Here is a 15,780-nt window from a genome sequence, read left to right as displayed (position 1 = left end):
TATCTATTACTTTTTAAAGGTTTTAATTTGTATATCTTTTGTACATGTAACTATCTTAGATATTTGGCTAATTTTAAGTGGTTTTTGTTAAAGTATTAATGATGCCAGCTGTCAGGATAATAAGAAATAAATTGATTTGGAAAATTTGGTTTGTAAGTCAAATTTAATTTGAGGCAAAAATTTGACTTCAGGATTTCACTTAGAAAAATTAATTTGGTTTATTAAAGCATGGGGACAGGGAAGGCTTCTCCTTCCAACACACAGGTGATGACATTCACCTCCCTAAGGAACTGGGCCAACTGTCTGACTTGGGCATAATCTAAGAAGACTCTTTCAGGTCTTTGTACACACTATGAAAATGCTTTTCATTCATCGACTTTTACTACACTTGACCTACCAAAGTGACAGTTATTTAAAACCTGTTTTAAAGAGTCCTCCAGACGTTTATTTTAAAGCATAATGTAAAAACTGTATAAAGAACTAGATTCTGTAATGGGTTTGTGAATAATACCCAAGGTTGTTAGCACTGAATAAATACCTTTTTAATAGTTATATACACAAATATACAACTATGTGAACTTTAATTAGCAGCTCTCTTCTTTTTTCTCTTTTTCACTGGCTTTTTACTTGGTGCTTTTACTTGTGTTGCACTGATGGTCTGTGTTCTGTGAACAAAGTAAATTAACAAGTTTTAACAGTATTAGTACTAGGAGCTTACTTTTGCCACCTACGACAGAAGAATACTGTAACCTTGAAAGGCATCCAAGCAGTTTTACAGACCTAATTCTATAAATCTCAGGTTGAAGAAACCCAGAGAGCAAGCTTCTAAAAAGTCTTGAGTATATGTATACATTTGAAATAAACCAGAAATTTGTTACCTTATTTTCTTCGGATTCTTATCTGGTTCTAAAATGATCATTTCTTCTTCTTCACTGTCTGAGAGCACTATAGGGGCATCTTTTAAGAAAATGTTAAGAAAGGAATATAAGTTTCAGATAGAGAACCCAAGCAGCATTTTGGGTGGAGGCTTACAGATCTACTATTTGGTTCTTCCCTTCCCTGAGGTTATTCCTTGGAGCTCTGAAAAACCTTATGTGTGCTTCTTTAATAGAATTAAAATGAGGGGGATAATTCTACATACATGTATGTAATTCTACATACATACACACACTATACACACACACATAGAGCATCTTATAGAACCAATTAGGAAACAAGTCAATATGCCAACTGAATTCCTTGTGCTACTCCTTGAATTTGTTAATTTTGAAGATCTACATTTTAAATTTCTCCCTATTATAAACAATACTAAAAGGAAAAATACCTAGAAACAAATTACTGGGTCAAAAGGCATATACCTTCCGAAAGACATTTTTGCCAGATCCCTCCAGAAACGTTTCAGTTTACACTCCAAGAATAGTGTGTTAACCCATTTTCCTATACACCCTTGCCAATGTGTTTCTGGCCGTTTGTATTTGGGAATGCAAATACAAATAGGAACAGAAACAAAAAATGGGCAAAAGAAAGAAATGTCTGTTTCTGTTCTTTTGTCCATTTTCCCCATGAAACTTACTACATTAATTCTTTATATTTAAATAGAGTTTTCAATTACTTTCTCCCTATTAGAAAAATTTCACAAATATATAAAAGCATATGGAGTTAAAAAAAAAAGTTAACATCTATCAATAAATAGTCCCTGTGTTTAAGCAGCTTATGTTGGTGTAAATATACAGTAAATACATGGAATGAGGTCTGGAAGAATAATACTAAATAGAAGTAACCACTGGGGAAGCTGAATAAGGGTCCCAATTAATGGGGATTTTTTTTTTTTTTTTTGCCTTACAAAAAACCCCAGCAGGTCCTCAGTAATATTTACAGGCAATGATCTTCCTTGAAGGCAGGCAGGTATGTGCATTACACACCAAAACAGTATCACCTTCACTATTTTCTCAGCCAGATTTAATAGCTGCATCCTTTAGTTCTCCACCAACCTACTTCCTAGATCCCTCCTTGTTTATTAAAATTTAGAATTCTTCACACAAGCCACATTTCACTGCTCAGTAGCTACATGTGGCTAGTGGCTACTATGCTGGACAGTGTAGAGACTGAACATTTCTAAAACTGCAGAAAGTTCTATGGATGGCACTACTCTAATATACGTTCTGATACTGCCTTTTTATGTTTGAGTCTAGAAACTATACAAAGAAAAAACAGCACACAGGAATGAGATTTTAAGAAACTCATCCCCTTAAAACTGGCCCGGATAAGATACAAAAACAGAAAAAAAAAAACTTAAAAATAAAAAATGCCACTCCCTTCACATACCAAAGAATACCACTGTTCCTCAAAGATAAGCATATTCTTGCAGTTAGCCTCAACAGTTTAGTTGAAATTTAAATTACAAAATATTTAGCCCCAACTGCTAATATAAAAATAAGATTCCTAAAATAGGGATATATATGTATGTGTGTGTGTATATATATATATATATATATATATAACATATACCCATAAAGTATCACATACCTTGGCTTCCAATATTAGAGACTTCTCCCGTGTCCATTTTTATACTATCAAGAATAATAGCTTCATCACTGCCACCTTCATCTTCGTCTTCCTTCTCAGAGTCTTCAAGATCACCCCAGGAGTTTTCTATTCCCTCTCCAATTTGGGCGGTTCCAGGAGTCCACAGCACAGGTTTCGAAACACTTAGCAAGTTAAGAAAACTGAGTAACAGAAATACTGCTATTTGCTGCAGTGCTGAAAATGATTAGAATGAAAGTTTTCTTCCTTTAAGATTGATTGAAGTGTGCCTCAAATTATTAGGAAAAAAATTTACTAATAGCTATACTATGGATGGCTGGACAGTGAAGAAGAAATAGTGTATAACTCAGGTTAAGATTTTATGGACACAATGGGTGAGAAATATTGAGAGACACACTTGCTTTGAACATTTTAGTTGCAGTAATAAATCTGGTGAATGAATGAACTTCAAGGACAATGTGGGGACTTCCCTGGTGGCGCAGTGATTAAGAATCCGCCTGCCAATGCAGGGGGACATGGGTTTGAGCCCTGGTCCAGGAAGATCCCGCATGCTGCAGAGCAACTAAGCCCGTGCGCCACAACTGCTGAGCCTGCGCTCTAGAGCCCGTGAGCCACAGTTACTGAAGCCCGAGCGCCTAGAGCCCGTGCTCCACATCAAGAGAAGCCACCGCAATGAGAAGCCCGAGCACCACAACAGAGAGTAGCCCCTGCTTGCCACAGCTAGAGAAAGGCCGCGTGCAGCAACGAAGACCCAATGCCGCCAAAAATAAATACATAAGTAAATAAATTTATTAAAAAAAATAAGAACAATGTGTATAATGTATAGTGTCTGACCATGCCAGTGAGATTAGGGAACAATTTTCCAAAGGAAAATGAAATGCTGTAAATTGCTTCTTAAAATAAAAGAATTTTCTGGTTTTGGTAGGATAGCTGAAGAGAAGGTAGATATTACACCATCAATTTAATATGACTCATCACTATCTTGTCTCATATCTTAAATGTTTCTTTCTAACAAAGTACAGTGTTTCAGAAAACAAATTTCCATATGCACACACTTCACAGAGCCCTAATATTACCCAAAGTGTTATGAATCTTCTTGTTTTTACCAAAAACACCCAGGAAAGATACACTTCCGAAGGAGGTTCAGCTTCAGAGATGATTTCTTCTGCTTTCTCCTCTACATCGGAGGTATCAATAGGGGCCTTTTCCATTCTAAATGCTGTGATCCTTTGATTTGCTATAGATTCTGCAAAGCCAAACTTTCCACCTTCTTTCCTGTGTGGGTTTTTTTGGGGAGTTGGGAGGGAAGGGGGAATGAGAGATGGGAGAGAAGACAGGAAGGGAAAAAGAAGTTAACTATTTTATCCTTTTGATACATGAGAAATATTGGATGAGAAACTATTTGACTAACTTAACCCCACCAATTTATTATGCCTATCAAGTGAGTTAATAAAAAGTTACTATAATTAACCATTTATTAAACCATGTGTCAAGCATGTGTTATGTACTTAAAGCATAAGACACTGAAGTGCTGAGATATAGCTGTTGCTTAATGTCACACAGTAAGAAGAGATGGGAATCAACCCCAGTTTGTATTCTTTCTGTTAACATGGGCTACTGGATTCTTTTTTTCCTAAGAAAATGTTAACTTTTTAAATGAAAAATATTACGTGGCTTTTTAATACAGATTATGTGTAAACTGGAATACAATAAATAGTTCAATCAACTTTCAAAAAACATTTAGTATATTCAACTGAGATGAACAGATAAGGAAAGACTGAGTGTAAAAACTGTAGAGTTATGCTTGTGTGAGAAAAATCCTCAACAGAAAAATCTATAACAAGACCATTCAGTTCTAAAAAAAATCAAACTTACCTAACTTTCTGGTCGTTCGCCAAAGCTTTCTGTATTAGCTCTGTAATTTCTGCTACCTTCACACCAGCTATTTTACTACATCTCAAAACCTATTTATAAAAGTGAACTCTGTTATTTAAAGACAACAAATCAAGTAGCTTTCTCTAACAAAACTAAAAACATCAGATTAGTTTTTCTACCTTTGCAATTTAAGCCTTTTTTTAAAATATGAAAATAATACAGTGTAAACACAAATTAAGGCAAGATGTGAGAGCTATTTTTATTTTTTTTTATTTATTTTTTTTTTTGCGGTACGCAGGCCTCTCACTGTTGTGGCCTCTCCCGTTGCAGAGCACAGGCTCCGGACGCGCAGGCTCAGCGGCCATGGCTCACGGGCCCAGCCACTCCACGGCATGTGGGATCCTCCCGGACCGGCACGAACCCGTGTCCCCTGCATTGGCAGGCGGACTCTCAACCACTGTGCCACCAGGGAAGCCCGTGAGAGCTATTTTTAAATGTTAAAGGAACTGACCCAAAAACTTTTCTATGACAATGTAGAAGATACCACTCAAGAGGCCACAGATACACTAACTTCCTTTCTGTGAGTGATCCATAGCTCTGTTCAAGACAGGGCTGCACGGTGTCCCCCGGAAAGCTTTTATAAAGCGAAGATTCCCAGGCCTCAGGGACCTAATGAATCAGAATCGCTGGAAATAGGGATCTGGCAGTGGTCATGATGCTGGTAATAATGACAATGATGATAACAGAAAATAACATTTACTGCACACTTAATTTATGCTATACAGTACAATATATCCATATCTATCCCTATATTCTCCTAACAGAAGGTGTTGACATTAAGATTATTTACTATTTTACAGATAAAGAGATTGAAGCACAAAAATATGAAACCATCTGCCAAAGGTCAGTTAGTGTAAGGAAGAGCTGGAATTCCAATTAAGTAGTCTTTGTGCTCCTAACGAGCTGCACTATGTGCTACATGGCAATCTATTTTCTAAAAGTCCCCATGTGAATCTTATATGTAGCTGGATTTGAAACTTCTGCTCACTGTACCCAAATTCCAAAAGTAAAACTATCTTTTTACATAATTTCTACTTTCTGACACTTTAAAGAAAAATAGGGATATAGGGACTTCCTTGGTGGCACAGGGGTTAAGAATCCACCTGCCAGTGCAGGGGACACAGGTTGGATCCCAGTTCCGGGGAGATCCCACATACCGCGGAGCAACTGAGCCCATGCGCCACAACTACTGAGCCTGCGCTCTAGAGCCCATGTGCCACAACTACTGAAGCCCACGCACCTAGAGCCTGTGCTCCGCAACAAGAGAAGCCACTGCAACGAAGAGCAGCCCCCACTCACTGCTACTAGAGAAAAGCCCACTCGCAGCAATGAAGACCCAACACGGGGAAGGGGAAAGGATATAAATCTCTTTCCTCACTTAAAGGAAAAGAGTATTCCTCTATCTAGAGGTGTAGACTCTGGAGGGCCATCCATGGGAGAAGCAAGGGAGGAAGGAGGGTACCTTGTAGCCACAAGTCAACAGACAATACTGAAACCAGATTCTAACAGATCCGAGAATCAATCATTGAAAATATCTGTTGGATTTTAGTTTAAAAACAAGAAAAAGCTTCTAAAAAGAAGAGACCTATTTTTAATGGAACATTAATCAAATCAAAGCACTGACTTGATCTTTCAGCAGCATTATCCCACCACTGGATTGGATGGTGCAAATCTCTCGATGCTTATTCATGGCAATCACCAGCAAGCCATCCATTACACGTTCCTCTCGTTCATTGGGATCCACCAATAAATATGTTCTGAAATGAATGTTAAATGGACATGAACAAATCTGATGCTGAGTGCTTGTCAATTTTAAGCTAATGGATATTTTTAAAAATAGTATTATAGTAAGGTCAACACAGTGTAGGTCTGAGCCTATGAATTTGAGTCACTTTAATCTGAAAAGAGACAACAGAATTATTATAACGTTAATTTGGTTAATTTTAAAGTTTCCCTAATATCCTGTACTTTGAAATTCTTCCAAGTTCTGCTTGAAATTCTTCCAGGTTATGCTAATGGCTCATTACAAAAAAATACTGCCTATTTCCACACTGTCCAATGTTAGCCTCTAATCACATGCGGTTACTGAGCCCTTGAAATGTGGCTAGTCCAAACTAAGATGTGCTATTAGTATAAAATACTGGATTTCAAAGACTTAGTAGAAATAAAAGAATGCAAAATATCTCAGGAACAATTTTTAAGATATTGATTATATATTAAAATATTTTAGATATATCAAGTAAAATAAAATATCAAAATTAATTTTACCTGTTTCTTTTTACCCTTTTAATGTGGCTTCTAAAAGTACATATATGGCTCATGTCGTAATTCTACAGGACAGTGCTGGTCTATTTCCCTCTAATAAAATTCTATACTAGTGACTGAAAGATGAAAGCTTTTCTCTAGTTCTTAGTCGTAAAATTGCTAAAATATTTATACCTCTCTTTGTTTCTAAAGAGATTTAAGGCTCAAGCTTTCATTTAAAGGCACCTTACATGGACCTAAGATTCCAGGTTTTCTGTTGTAGGAGGAATTAGCAGTGAGTTGTGAAGAAACTGCTGGAGAGCTGAAGGAAAACAAGATTTTTTTTTCTCATTTGTGAACCATTCTGCCTTGTAACCTGCTCCTATCCTACAACTATTCCATATAATATGCTCCTCAAATATATTCCAAAGTCCTCTTCCATTAATCCACAGTCATTCTCAGCCTACTTTCCAAAATTAGAGCCTAACATCTGTACACCTCTAGGAAAGATACACTACCATGCTGTGGTAAACTCATAAACGTGTAAGTATGCCATGAAAAGAAAAATGTGAAGTCTCTTCATTAAAGGAGAATTTGTCACTTCTACTGAGAAAGCTCTTAGTTCTGAGCATTTGTCAAGTAATGCTCTTAAGAAAGAAATAAAAGAACTGTAAGGCGCTCTAATATTAAACAAGGGGTTTGTTCATTTGCCTACGGATTTATAATTTCAGCCCATGACAAGGATGAGACTTACCCTTGCTGGAAGAAGGCAAAACTGACACAAATGGGCATGTGGTGGATACTCAATGGTACAGGATCACGTTCTTCAAGTGTATACTGTTTGAAAATAAAAGTTTCAATAATTACAGTCACTAACTTACAAACATACAAAAAAACATCTTGTACATCAGATATTAAAATAAAAACTGAAATCCCTTTAATCTTCAGTGAGTACCTAAATAACTTCTTTTGCAACTACCTGTTTGACTTTGCCATTCATCTTCCTTAAAACTTTATGTATTTGTCAAAAAGCTTTATTGAGGTATAATTTACATAACATAAAATTCACTAACTGTTAGTAAATAATTCACTTTTTAGTAAATATATAGTGAAGTAACTATCACCACAATTCAGTTTTTAAAACATTCTCATTGGGCTTCCCTGGTGGCACAGTGGTTGAGAGTCCTCCTGCCGATGCAGGGGACACGGGTTCGTGCCCCGGTCCGGGAAGATCCCACATGCCGCGGAGCGGCTGGGCCCGTGAGCCATGGCCGCTGAGCCTGCAAGTCCGGAGCCTGTGCTCCGCAATGGGAGAGGCCACAACAGTGAGAGGCCCGCGTACCGCAAAAAAACAAAACAAAACAAAACAATTCTCATTACTCCCCCAAATTCCCTTAAGCGTGTTTGCAGTTGATTATCACTCCCACTCCCAGCCCAAAGCAACCACTGATCTATCAATACTTTATCTCTATAAATCTGCCTTTTCTGGACATTCCATGTAAGTGGAATCAAACAATTTTCAGTCTTTTGCATCTGCCTCCTTTCAACTCAGCATGTTTCATCCACCTTGAAGTATACATCACACCGGTAGTTTGGTCCTTTTTACTGCTGAATAGTATTCCACTGCGTGGATACACCACACTTTGCTTTTCCGTTCACTAGTTGATGAACATTTGGCTAATTTTCAGTTTTTGGCTGTAATGAATAATGCTGCTAGGAACATTCACATGAAAGTCTTTGAGTGAATGTATACTTTCATTCTCCTTGAGTACATTCTTAGATATAGAATTGTTAGGCTGTATAAGTTTACACTTAACTTTTTAAGAAACTGCCAAACTCTTCCAACATGGCTGTAACACTTTACCACCAGCAATATCTCTACAGTATTTTAAAATCAATGTCTTTTTTGTCTACTCATCACTCTATATTTTCTTTTTTACTTCCATATACCACCTCCCCTCTCTAAAGGAACATGTCTCTATTGTTAATAAAACTTTGTCTACACCTCTAAGTCTTTCAAGAGTCTGCTCCAGTCTAATTCCTAAAAACAGCATCATGAATGACATCTTAGAGAATTTGGGCATCTGATGTTTCCTTTTATAACTTCAGGAATCAAATTATCACAACAGTGCACTTTCATTATTCTAGCATGTAATTTATATAAATTGAAATTGACATACTCTGCACAAAAGAAAGGACAATGTAAATAGTATAGGTCCATAGTTTTCAAAATGTGGTCCTTATACCAGCACTATCATATCACCTGGGAACTCTGTCAGAAGTACAAACTCATACATCCTATCCCCATTCTACTCTGAGGATGGAGACTAGCAAGATGTTTTAACAGTCTTTCCAGGTGTTTCTGATGGGTTTTTGCCACACAGTGAGAACAAGCATCTCACTGTGAAAATACTGAGAATTATGATTTTTCACACATGCCCCCTAAGCATAAACCAACCACTTTACCTAATGCTCAATCCAAAGAAGTCATCTATTTCTATTCTAAGAAAACCAGGATAGGGTATGCATTCACTGACAAAACTTTAATACAGGAGATTTAAGAGATTTCAAAGGTAACTGTGACCATATTTTTTGCCTTGTGAACAAATTTTACAACATACTTAATTGCCATTTACAAGACTTCATTAGAAACAAGCTGTCTGCACAGCAAGGATATTCATTCATTCATAAGAAGGAGCCTGGCTCACATCATGGAAGCTTACCAGTGTTACTTCATCTCCTTGGACAGAGACATCAGGCCTTCGGAAGTGACATAAGGCTACAATTGCAGCAATGCTGGCAGCATCAATAATGTTTCCATCATGATTTAACAAATGTAGGTCCACGCGTATTTGCCAAACCTGAATGTGAATTCAAAACAAAAATAAATCCTAAATAGTCACAACCAGAGGTTATTTATAAGGAAAGGTAACACTGTGTGCAAAATTTTCTCTTGCTGTTAAAACATGCAGTTACTCCTTCTACTGTATCAATAAAAATACATTTAGAAAAATGTCAAGCCAGACCAACACCTGAAATACCAATAGCTTACCTTTCTATGAGTCATTTGACAACAGTGAAATATATACTGTAAATAAACAGAACCACACTACATTTAGTACTAACATTCCCCTAACTCCAAGCCTAATGATATTTTTATTGTGTCTCCTAACTTAAAAACCTCAAACTCTTAGGTTTTACTTGACAATATTTATGATAACCTTACAAGTAACGCAAATAGTATTATATTCAAGTATAGAATGTGGAAAGGCCAAGTGACTTCTTTGGAGTCAAAAAGATAGTTAAAATACCCTAATCAAGAATAAAGTTCTAATATCATCAAATAGCACAATATATTGAGAGTAATATTTCCAATGTCGGACTACCAATGACTCACTATGCAGCCCTGTGTAAGTCAATAAACCTATCCAAATGAAGGATTTAATCAGTTCTTTAGCTCTTCATCCATAAAAAAGGAAAACATTACCTGCTTCTATCAACTCACTTAAATAACATAAGAAAATAAATGAAAATATGTGAAAAACCACAACTTCTTTGAATAAGAAATTTGTATACAAATCCAAGTTGCTATTTTCACCAATTTTTTGTCCCTCCAAAGAGAGATGACACAAAGTTCTATGGGTAGCACTCAGGAATATGTGAAGTGAAGTGAACTAGAATAAAACTGAATTAACTGAAGCTCTGAGAATGAAAGTATAGATACAGGGATCCATGAATCAACAATACTCATCCGAAGATTAAGAATTTTGGGCATATTCCCCACCTTTTCACCAGCAACAACACAGAGAGATTCAGTGTCTATACACTTCGAATTTCTTAGACATCTTTCCAAGAGGCGATTCAACTTCACCAAGAGATCTGACTGCCTATGAAAACAGGAATGGGCTAATGTCATGAGATATAACACCAGGCAGTAAAACAATAGCTCACCCCTGTTAGGCTCTCCTCTGGCTAAAGCAGCTTAAGAAAAAGATTTAAATACCTGCCAGGTTCAAAAGCTGGGGCAGCCATCTGAGAGAGCTCAAGGTTAAAAAAAAGAATACCTTCTGTTGCCCTATTGAGTTTTGGAGAAACAAGTTCACAGGAAACCTGTCCAAGAACTCTGCAAAGATAAAGTACAAATCTGTTAATTAAATGTATTTCCTTTCCAATTAAAAAAAAAAAAAAGGAAATCTAAAGATTGAGCTTCAGTCTTACACTACGTTGAGTAATAACATGTTCAGTATGATATATCATTAAAGGTTGAAGTTACCTACAAAGTATAGTAGTAGAATACATACAGAAATAAAACACATATTGGCATAACCAAAGAGATGACAGGGGAAAAAAATCTCATTACAATATTTAGTATTCCACAGATTTTTAAGAGTCAATGACCATTTCTTCTCTTTTCTAAAACAAATATTTAGTGATACAAGATGGCATGCAAACTTGAGACGTCCTAAGAGTTTTCTTATGGCATGGTTCACCAACATTATCTGACCAGTATCCTCACAACTTCCAAGTGAATATTAAAAATCTAATTCTCATGTCACTCAGGAAAAGGAGGAAAGTAGGCCCTACGTAATGACAACAAATGCAAGGAACAAATTCAGTGCAACCACTGCTGGCTGTATATATGATTCACAGAGATCAGAAAGAACTATGTGATACTTATGTGACAGAAAATATATTCATGATTAAAAATGTAAAGTGTGACTATAAAACCAAAGTCTTGCATTAAAGAAAACATACTTATTTTGGGCAGCTAAACAAAGTACTGTCCAGACTTATCTGCTTTGTAAACTGGGTCAATCAAGTTCTTTTAAATTTCTCCCTATTGAGCTTATACCTAATTTGAATACTTTGTTACCTTGTTTTTCCAAGTTCCACAATGCAGCACCCATAATCTGTTCCAAATGAGATCTTGATGTTCCTATAATCATAGGTTTGTCTGCCATCCAGCCGCTGTAAGCACAACATTCCTTTATTCCTAATACAAATATTTATTACTCTGTGCTAGGCAGTCCTGGGGCTAAGCACTTGGAGGTAAGTGTGATCCTACCCACTCCACGTAGGAGAGTGGAAACTAGGTGCCCGAGCACTGACAGTCGCTGGGGTGACCTGAGCCTTGAAAAGACCCCACCGGAGCCAAATAAATATTGGGGCCTTGGGGGAACCCACTGGCCGCTCCCCTAGGGGCTCCCGGGGCCTGCGAGAGCTAGGTCTGTGCGCCCAGGCCGGAAGGATGCGGGCCGCCGCGCTACCCGAGCGCTCACGCAGCGCCAAATTCCCGGTTTACCTTTTTCTCTTCGATGGCGCGGAGTAGAAAACGGCGCTCGCAGTTTGAGAGTGGCGTCTCCTTCATACTGTCAGGTCAGGGGACGCACAGGTACTGGAATGCGACGGGAGAAGACACCCTGCACCTCTTCACGCGCGCCCGCTCGTACCTCGGCGCAGGAGACTGACGTCATCAAAGCTCGTCAGGTGAAACTGGGAAAGCAAAGGCTGAGAGACCGCCGCTAGTGCGCAGGCTCAAAGCAAAGTTGGACCAGCCGGAGCTGGCTGGAGAAGCAAAAGGAGGCGAAATTCTGAACGGAAAGATGTTTCTTTTATTATAAAGTGTAGCGGAGAAAAGGACCCCGAAATAACCACCAGTGATAGAAATTAGTATCAGTTGAGCCCTCTCACACTTCACTCTAGCCTCAGTTCTAGCGGAGTAGGCTAGACAGGTATTATTGCTATTTTACAGATGAGGAAGTTGAGATTTGGCCACTAAAAAGCTGTAGAGGCAGAGTTTCAGCAGATTCATTGGAGAAACACTGGAATGAGCCGGCGTTAGTGGAGCGGAGGGGAGAGAAGAAAGTTGAGATGGTGAGCTGGGGTATTTTTACGGGCTGACGGTAAAACCTCGGAGGACCTGAAAAATTGACAAGAATTGATAGTATTAGCAATTTGTAATGGCGTGATACCTGCCGCTGGCTGAAACAAAATTTGTGGTTTATTTCTTACAGTCTCTCCAGTTATTTTAAGGCGATAAGCTTATTTTTTATAGGCGTAGAGGAACTTTAGTGTGTTCGTGCTGCCAGTCACTCGGCTCTTTGGGAGAGGCAGAATCAAGTAGTACAGATCTTCCTCCACTTACCGTAGGGTTGTGTCCAGATAAAGCCATGTAAGTGGAAAATACATTACTGCACCTAACCTGGGAACATCATGGCTTAGCCCAACCTATCTTAAACTTGCTCAGAACACTTACATTAGCCAACAGTTGGGCAAAGTCATCTAACACAAAGCCTATTTTTATTATAAAGTGTTGACCATCTTGTGTAATTTACTGAATATTGTACTGAAAGTGAAGAGCAGAATAGTTGTATGGGTACAGAATGGTTGTAAGTGTACCGGTTGTTCACCAGGTGGCTAACTGGGAGCTGTGGTTGCTACCACTGTACAGCATGAAGAGAGTATCGTACTGCATGTACATAGCCCCGGGAAAAGATCAAAATTCAGAATTCGAAGTACGTTTTCTACTGAATGTATATCGCTTTCAAGCCTTTGAAAAGTTGAAAGGGGAACTGTTATACGTGCAGGACCCTCTGTAGTTAAAAGCAGGAACTAACTTCAAACTACCCAGGCTCAAATTCTGACTCTGCCCTTTACTTGTTCTGTGACCTTGGCCAATGTAGCCTATATGCTTCACTTTACTCATCTGCAAAATAGCAATGATAAATCTATTATGAGAGTTAAAAATGAGTTAGTACATGTAAAATGCTTAGAACAATGCCTGGCTTGGAGTCAGGCACTAGTTCAGTGTTCACATATTATTTTGTTTCATTTGCTTCAGAGTGATAGGCAATGTAACTCCCACGCAGGCCGCATCTCGCTTCAATTTCACATGCTAAATACTATCAATATTTGAGAATGTGGAGACTATTTTAATCGGGCTAGTTGCAGGAAAAGGTCACTTTGTAGAGGTGCCATTTGACTTAAGTAAATCCTTCATGATGAGAAGGATCAGCCAGAATATCATCTGCAGGAGAGGAAAAGTCTTTCATGCAGAAGGAGCCACGTGAGCCAAGACTGAGGTTGGATGAGCCTGACATGGTCCGGAGACAGGAGTCGTGAAGAAGGAGGGAAGTGGACAGACCCTATATCCACATGCTCAAGACAGCCGATTGATTTTCAAAAGGACAAGGGGATTACAAGGTAGAGGCTGTTTAAGTTCTTAAACAACACAATTCATGTTTATAGTATAGTTTCGCAACAGAACTCCTGGCTGTTAATTTTATCATTTAAATCTTTGGGTTATTTTAGTGGGCTTTTGATAATTTCTCTTTCCAGTGAGAAAGGAAACAGGACTTTGTTGAAAGAGTCTGTCCTTTCCTGAGAGACAGCTTGGTGGTGGAAAAAAAAATGGACTTTGGCTTCAGATAAACTTCAGATCAAATGGACTGTAGGTGAATTAAATAATCCTGAGCTTCAGCTTCTGTGTATTTTGGTTGGAAATAATTACTTTGTGTTAAACGGTCTGAAGGAAAGCATCTAACACCATGTTTTGGACATAATAGCTATTCAAATTGTTAGTTTCCTTCTGCTTTTGATTTGCCAAGGCTTCCCATGAAACTGTCCAAATATGCCGTGTCTGATTGCTGTTCTGAGATTGCTGCTTGATTACCTTGTCCCGCTCACCTTCCACTTTTATACAATTTCCACCATTCCTTCCTACTTTTACTATGCACTAATGCACTACAGCATTTGCCTTTTATTGGAGTTAATCCAAAGGTGTATAACCCATTTCCACTCACATCTACATACCATCATAAAATATACTTACTTCATAGCCTTGTTTTTAGTAAGAAACTTTTGAAACTTGGGTGCAAGGGACATTTGTTTCATGCTTACAGGGGATTTTTTTTTTTTTTGAAATTTGAGAAGAGGTTCAGATAATGTGCATTCTGCTCTTTAAAAAGAATAAGTTTGAGTAGTGTATTGACCTAGATGATCTGTCTAAATATAACCTGGTTTTCAACAAGATATTTGAGTATAGATCTTCTCTCCTCTTTATTGGACATCTGTTGCTTTGTCTGACCAGCACCCTTCTATTTCTTGGAGACATGCCCTTTCCTGACCCTATGTGATTCTGTTGTTAATGTTAATAGCAGGCATGGCTGTGATCAGGTCCTGCTAATTGTGGAACCCCATCCCTGTCTTCTCATTGACTGTTGACCCAGGTAGGACCAAAAAAGTTCCTCCATCGGAAACTTTTGACATGTGAACTCTGAGAGAGAGTAGGTCTTTCCTTCTCTAGGATTATAAACATTAAGGACCATTAAAGTCTAGAACTATGTGGGACCATCTTGCCACCACATGGAGAGAACCTGTTTGAAGATGAAGTCAGACAGAACTGAGAAATAAGAGAGAGAGAAGTAGATCCTTTACATAGAAACAGCTTGCACCAAATTCTTGGACTTCCCAGTTGATGAGCCAATACATTTGAGTTGGTCTTTTGGTAAGTGTGTCCAAAAGAATACTGACTAAATACACTTCTATTAGAAGTGTATGAAGAGGGACTTCCCTGGCGGTCCAGTGATCAAGACCCCACGCTTCTACTACAGGGGACATGGGTTTGATCCCTGGTCAGGGAACTAAGATCCCACATTCCTTGCGGTACAGCCAAAAAAAAAAAGTCTATGAAGAGCCATGTTGTGGAGTACCCTGTGAATAAGTGGATGAATGACCTATTTCACAGCACATCTGTTGAAAGAAATTAATGGGCAGATCACTAAATAAACAAATGGAAGCTTACATTTTATTTACTATATAATATGTCTGCCATGCAATTTGTCTATATAGAAATTGGTTTTCCAGAAATTGTCCTGGAAAGAAATAATGCAAAATGTTAAGATGATTATTTCTGGGTAGTGGGATTCTGGGAAAATTTTTTTCTTTTTGAAGTTTTTTTCTTTATAAATTTCCCAAATCTTCTGTAAGGCATATGAATAGCTTTTATGATCAGAAAGAGTTAAGAAAAAAAAACTTACGTTTTCCTTTTCATGTTCT

At 38.0% G+C, this 15,780-nt stretch overlaps 1 protein-coding gene across 2 annotated transcripts; it reads right to left on the bottom strand.

Annotated features, from left to right (window-relative positions):
* Nucleotides 1–126: 126 nt before the first annotated feature.
* EXOSC9 (exosome component 9) lies at nucleotides 127–12,182 on the bottom strand. Of its 2 annotated transcripts, XM_082652916.1 has the most exons (13): nucleotides 12,026–12,182; nucleotides 11,597–11,691; nucleotides 10,727–10,846; nucleotides 10,508–10,610; nucleotides 9,776–9,811; nucleotides 9,447–9,584; nucleotides 7,478–7,560; nucleotides 6,104–6,236; nucleotides 4,420–4,508; nucleotides 3,673–3,819; nucleotides 2,527–2,708; nucleotides 879–957; nucleotides 127–665 (listed from the first exon to the last, which is right to left on the bottom strand). In XM_082652916.1, the coding sequence occupies exons 1-13, from the start codon at nucleotides 12,089–12,091 to the stop codon at nucleotides 581–583; spliced, it is 1,356 nt and encodes a 451-aa protein (XP_082509042.1). In that variant the 5' UTR covers nucleotides 12,092–12,182; the 3' UTR covers nucleotides 127–580. The 2 variants fall into 2 exon arrangements, with proteins under 2 accessions (XP_082509042.1, XP_082509043.1); XM_082652917.1 differs by lacking the exon at nucleotides 9,776–9,811 and having other exon boundaries at nucleotides 132–665.
* Nucleotides 12,183–15,780: the final 3,598 nt, after the last annotated feature.

The sequence above is a fragment of the Grampus griseus genome, assembly GCF_964374135.1.
Source record: "Grampus griseus genome assembly, chromosome: 4".
Classification (NCBI taxonomy): Eukaryota; Metazoa; Chordata; class Mammalia; order Artiodactyla; family Delphinidae; genus Grampus; species Grampus griseus.
The sequence above is the reverse complement of the archived record's forward strand: the minus strand, read 5'-3'. Positions and strand labels throughout refer to the sequence as shown.